At 44.6% G+C, this 6,000-nt stretch overlaps 1 protein-coding gene across 1 annotated transcript in view; it reads left to right on the top strand.

Annotated features, from left to right (window-relative positions):
* Positions 1–719: 719 nt before the first annotated feature.
* Positions 720–6,000, top strand: part of MYOT (myotilin) — a 48,096-nt gene continuing 42,815 nt past the window's right edge. Inside the window, exons 1-3 of the mRNA XM_056862023.1 lie at positions 720–821; positions 912–1,041; positions 3,568–3,630. Coding sequence (XP_056718001.1) covers positions 814–821; positions 912–1,041; positions 3,568–3,630 — 201 coding nt within the window. The 5' untranslated portion in view covers positions 720–813. The remainder of the gene's footprint in view (positions 822–911; positions 1,042–3,567; positions 3,631–6,000) is intronic.

Here is a 6,000-nt window from a genome sequence, read left to right as displayed (position 1 = left end):
TCGAAAGTAACCTCATGGCTCACCATCTTGTAGAATAAAACAGAAATTATTTTAATTGCAGAGATTCAAGCACCTGAATCTCACTCCCCAGCTGGCTATTTAAACAAACAAACAAACAAAAACCCCTGTCTTGCTAATTCAGAAGTGTTACAACATTCCAAGGTGAATGGCTAGGTCTCAGCCCTTCATTTATTTTCAAAGGGTATTGTAATTTCCGAGGTTGTTGCCACTGTTAAGACTTCATCCCTTTTCTCTACTGATAGAATAGCCAAGCTCATTTCCTCGCATGAAATCTTTTTACCAATCCTTCTTAAGGGGGGAAGGTTTTCACCAGGTTAGCATATTCACTAAGGAATTGATGTCTTTTAAATTTCAATTGACTGTTGACAAACACCATAGAGGTGACAGTTGCTAAAATGGTGGTACTGAATACTTCAAGAGAAATGAACCCAAACATCTTAAGGAAATACCGTCAGCGCTTGCAGGATAATATACTGTAAACTGAAAACTAAATCTAAAGGACTCTCCACCTGGTGAAGGGGCTGGCATATTACGGTATTGCTTCTATTTGTGCTCAGTGGTAACGCTGCTAATTTTGGCACAGCACATTCCTTTCCATTACATGATGTCTGCCTACCATGCAATTTGCACCTAATCTGTTAAACTTGCTCTTCATTGCCCCTCAAGGGACCCAGAAGATCTTTGATTCTAACATGGAAGCCTGATTTATATATTGTTTCCTGTAGGTTTATAGGGAAATCCTGACCAAGCCCTTCCCTCTGAGTCCTGGCATTCAGGCAGGGCCACCAAGGAATGTCACAGTAAGTGCAGAGGTTGTTTGTTCCGTATAATCACCCAATAAAATGTCTGTCTCTCCCTATAGCCATGTGTATTGTTTATTTTCCTTATAGGACCAAGCGGAAAACCTCCAGTCTTTCCCTGACCATTGGTTCCCCAGCCAATGAAGAGTCTAGCAGCAGCAATAAAGCCCGTCACAGTTATTCCACATTAATTCAGCCATTATCCATTGACCCTCAAAGAGTAGGTTAAACCATTCATTTTCTCTTTGCATTAATTGAAAACATGTAACAATGCTCTACAAACATTGAGCCCCATATTGAAGCTCAAGTTTGTTTTCATTTGTTTATTCCTCTTCCCATTTCAAACATTTTTGGCATCAATCAGCGGGAGGATTAGAACTAGTCATGTGGCTGCCCTGGAGCTTAGCCATTTGCCATATTCTTCTGAAGACATTTAAGAAAGGACAGTTGGATCAAAGCAGCTACTTAGTATAGAGATGGAGAATTCAAAACATTCAGGGATTTAAATGCCTTTCAAGCGGCTGGAGAGAAGTATACAGAGAGAGATTACATAGGTTTCTTTTTATATGATTGTGCTAAAGCAAAAAGCAGATGCATTTCCAGCAATACCAATTATCTGGATCATTTAGAACAGGGGTGTTGAACTCATTCGTTAAGAGGGCCGGATATGACGTAAATGTCACTTAATTGGGCAGGGCCATGTGTACCATAAAATTTAATGCCAGGTACTAGAGATATAAACTTATTGAAGACCCAGGCAAAGCCAATTAATGATATTATTTTTTAACTTTATTTTTTACTTAAATATGAACATGCTTAAAACAATAACACTCTTGCAGTATTTTCTTTTATTTAACAATCTCTGATAATTGACACCTTGGGACTGGGAAGGTGGCTGCCTCGGCTGGAGAGGCCGCAGTGGGCTTGCCAGACCAGATTGAGGGTGGAGGGGGGGTGGCTGCCTTGGCTGGCTCGCAGGCTGGATAAGAGCCCTCAAGGGTAGGGTTGCCAACCCCAGGTTGGGAAATACCTGGAGATTTTGGGGGGTGGAGCCTAAGGAGCGGGGGGTTTGGGGAGGGATTTCAATGCCATAGAGTCCAATTGCCAAATCGGCCATTTTCTCCAGGTGAACTCATCTCTATCAGCTGAAGATCAGGTGTAATAGCAGGAGATCTCCAGCTAGTACCTGAGGTTGGCAACCCTACTCAAGGTGCCTGATCTGGCCCTCAGGCTTTATGTTTGACACCCATGGTTTAGAATTATGCTGAGCAATAGGAAGTTTCAGGGACTGCCAGTGAAGTAAATGTTTCCGTGTGAGGAGAGAATACTGGGCATTTACAGCATTCTTTAAAAGCCCGTGTGTTCACAGATCGATGCATGATGCTACAAGCATGTCTTAGAAATAGCAATTGTTTCCCAGAAAACATACAGCATGGGCCCTTCCCCAGTGTCTCACTTAGCCAGTTATGAAACCCTAAAGTAGCATTTCTGTTCTGAGTGACTGTGTATTAAATCCACAGTATTTAACATCAATTGTTACACCATTACAGTATATAATATCAAATCTCAAGCAAACAACATTTAACAAAAGCTAAATTGTTTTGATGACCTCAGTCTGTCAAAGCCTCCTGTTGCCCGAGCTAGTTTGGCATAATGGATATAGAATGTTGAGCTAGGGCTTAAATGACCTGGGTCCAAGCCTCCACTCAGGCATGGAGCTCATTGGGAGATCTTGGGCCAATCATTCTCTCTCATCTTAACTTACACCACAGAGTTGCTGTAAGGATAACATGGAGGAAGGGAGAACCATGAAGAAATGGCAGGATACAAATGTGACAGAGAGTGTTATATCCAGGAGCCCCTTTTTATCCAAAACCTCAGATTTCCCCCAATTCTGGCTCAAATATTTTACAAAAGAAAGAGGAATCCAGAGCTGTGGACTGGATCTTCTTTACGTGCTGTGGCTTCCATATGGCAGCTGTTTAGACATGATGAACATTTCATGTCAACTCTGTGCCATGCAAATTGGGCAATTTCACCCCATGCCATAGCTAGCGTCTGTCCCCCAATTGTGGTCACACTGTGAAAATCCACATGGTGAGCCAGTACTCATCAACAGCTCACCATTAGATAATTGCTGCCATGTGAAATCATTTAAAGAGGACTCCAGATAGTTGTTTAGAGTTTAAACTGGCTAATATAATGATGTAATGATTGGAGGATTATAACTTATTTCATTAGCAAACTATGTATCTGCAACGTTGAGCTGACTCGACACAGTCAGGCATTCCACAGTGCTGTACTTTATGCTTTGAACAAGTATTGTGAAGGAAGGCACCAACCAGAGAGTAGAACAAGCGGTGAAGCAGAGTGGATACCAAACTGTTCAGTCTAGTGCACAGGTGTTTGCCATGTAGACGTTTCCACCCATAATGACCCTGTTACACCAGTCTGTCACTCAGACTACCATGGGCTCAGCATGTATGTCGTGTGGCTTCTGGGAATTTACTGCATTAAAAGGGCATGTCCAATATTCCCAAGATTTCATGTGGAAATGCCCTAAAACCATCACAGAATAATCATCCTACAATTCCTTTCATTCTAATAATTTCCCCCTCGGGTGTTTAAATAGAGGGTTTCGGAAGAATGTGCCCTCAAAAGAGGCTTTTCTCTTGTGATTCAATGAAAGATTTCAGCAGCCACCAAGGTTAACTACTGCAATGTATGCCCTTTGTCTAATATACAGATGCAGAGTCCACTGAAAAAGCAGACTGGATCTGCCTGTGAAGCAGCTCCTGTCTTTGTAAAGGTAAGCAGCATGGTGTCTTGGATCCAAAGATCCCACTGCACTAATGGAAACACCTGCCCCTATTTACAGCCTCCAGGAAACTGACTCCAGAGTACTGGGAAACCCTCTCTTGCAGGAGGCTCTTTATGCCTACACTATTTCTCTCCACATAATTATCTGCCTGGTATATTTCCTTCTATTGCCTTTTTTAAAATTCACATTCAATTGTTTGACCAGCACAGGACCAAGGAGACAAAGGCCATTGACACATGGTCGCTTTGTCCCTCTATTCTCCTAAGAATGTAGCAAATTGGTGAGGTCGAAATGCACGTGCTTTGCCCACGCACGAATTCAACCCTCGCCCTTTCACTACATTCCTGGGTTTTCCCATTCCTCCGTTGTCGCGACTTAAATGGAAGGCATGCAACAGAGGAAGGAGTTTGCCCATGCATGACGGCGCCCAGGTCAACTCCCCAGTGGGAGACTTCTGAGCCCCAACAGCAGCAGGGGCAGCTCCTTTCCCCGCTGGGTAGAAGCCACTGCCCGGTGGGGGCAGCACCTTTTCCTCCCCCCCCCACCCCATGCCTCTCTGTCCCCCCTCCCCCCCATGCCATCCCCGGCCTCTCCCCAGCACCAGCTAGAGTTACAGGCCCTGACAGCCCACCTTCAATCAGTCTGCAGCGCGGAACCCCACTGTCCAAGGCAGAGCGGCGGTGGCTCCTTCCTGCCCCCACACCACACGCTTCCAGCCAGCACCAAGGCAGCGGCAGCTGGAAGTGTACGGCGTGGACGCAGGAAGCCACCGCCTTACCTCAGACAGCGGCTGGAAGCATGCAGCATTGCTGCAAGAAGAAGCTGGTGGAGCTCCAGGCAGCAGGCTGATTGAAGGTGGCCTGTAAGGGCCTGTAACTCCGGTGGGTGCTGGGAAGAGGCGGAGGGTGCAGGGGTATTTGTTTGCCCCTGGACTGTCGCCTCACGCGTTCAATTTTTTGAACGCGGGATCACAAAGCATGAGACAGAACAGGGACAAACAAATGAGAACCTGGCCATGTGTTAATGGCCAAAGAATCCCCATCTGAAAACGTGTCTGAGAAATTCCAGACATTTTGTATGATTCAGATATTTTGCAAGATTTCCACCCTCTGCTGTATACCTCAGAGGCAGTCTTGGGCCCAAACTTCCCCCAATATAATTGCCTGAGTGTCATTCTGAAATAGGACAAGATGCTTCAAGCAGGGGTAATGAGGAGCGGAGTGGTGCAGGGTAGGGGGAGATGCTTCTTTCCCTGCATGCCGTTTCCTTGTTTCAAAACCCCCTCCCCTTGTGAGCTTCACAATGAGCTATTTTTCAAGTGTATGTTTGGTCTGTATGTTTAGAGATAGGAAACAGTGTATGAGGTAAAGTTCACAGATCCTCTGCTCTCAGTTGCCTTCACCAAAGGCATCTTTTCCTCAGCTAACATAATTTATATTTTCGTGCACAAACATCTGTTTGGGAGTGATGTGTAGTATGTCAAAGCCCGATCTTTAGAGATCATTTCCCCTCACAGATGGGTAGCCAAACTTTTGAAACTTCCCTATCAATTCAACCACTGCCAAATTCCTGAACCAAAGCATCATTCTCAACAGATTTCCTTTTCTTATTTCAAATGTTCAGGTGTTCTAAATGAGAACAGCAGGAGTAGCTTAGATATGCTGTGCTGTGCCAGCCAAAGAGGAAAATGTCCCTAGAATGGTCAGTCACGCATGCTAGGTAACGCACGCAAAGTTCCTGTGGTCACCACTGATCCAGGGAAAATTCTTCTCACCCTCAAATATGTTTATTAGGTTGGCCCTTAAAATCCACGTTAACTCTTATTCATTATGCCACTGAGAAAAGGAGTCTGTTTAGAAAATCGGCCTTTCCTAGTATCTTTTTGAACATCTTACAGAAAGCGAAGAGAAAAGGTTGAGTGGGGAGGAAAAATAATTATTTGAGACATCGATGAATTATTACTGTCATTAATTCCTCCAGCTTTGCTTAGCCTACTGAGATGGTTTGCCTTCGGACTAAACTGTATATCACTTTGGGAATCTGTGATTGCATTCTTCGAATTGCAATTTAGCTTTAAAAAGCAGATATGAGGGAGGGGGAGCTCAATGTGGATTGGTGTTCCAGCAGTGAGGAAGAGTTTTTTTCACTGTTCCCTCCCTCTCACATGCTGTTTCCCCAGTTGAAGCTGCCCCTTGGGTTGCTGTTAGCCTTGGTATGCACCTATGCTGTACCTGTCTCTCCCCCCCCCCCCAGTACAATGCCATCCTAGGAACACTTTCCTGGCAGTAAGCCAGTAGGCATGCTTAAGATTGCTCCCGTAATTTCCCATCTCCATCTATATTTTCCCAATTTATCTCT

Source organism: Euleptes europaea, chromosome 1 (genome assembly GCF_029931775.1).
Source record: "Euleptes europaea isolate rEulEur1 chromosome 1, rEulEur1.hap1, whole genome shotgun sequence".
Taxonomy (NCBI): Eukaryota; Metazoa; Chordata; class Lepidosauria; order Squamata; family Sphaerodactylidae; genus Euleptes; species Euleptes europaea.
Note: the sequence above shows the minus strand (reverse complement) of the source record. Positions and strands in the feature narration are given on the sequence as shown.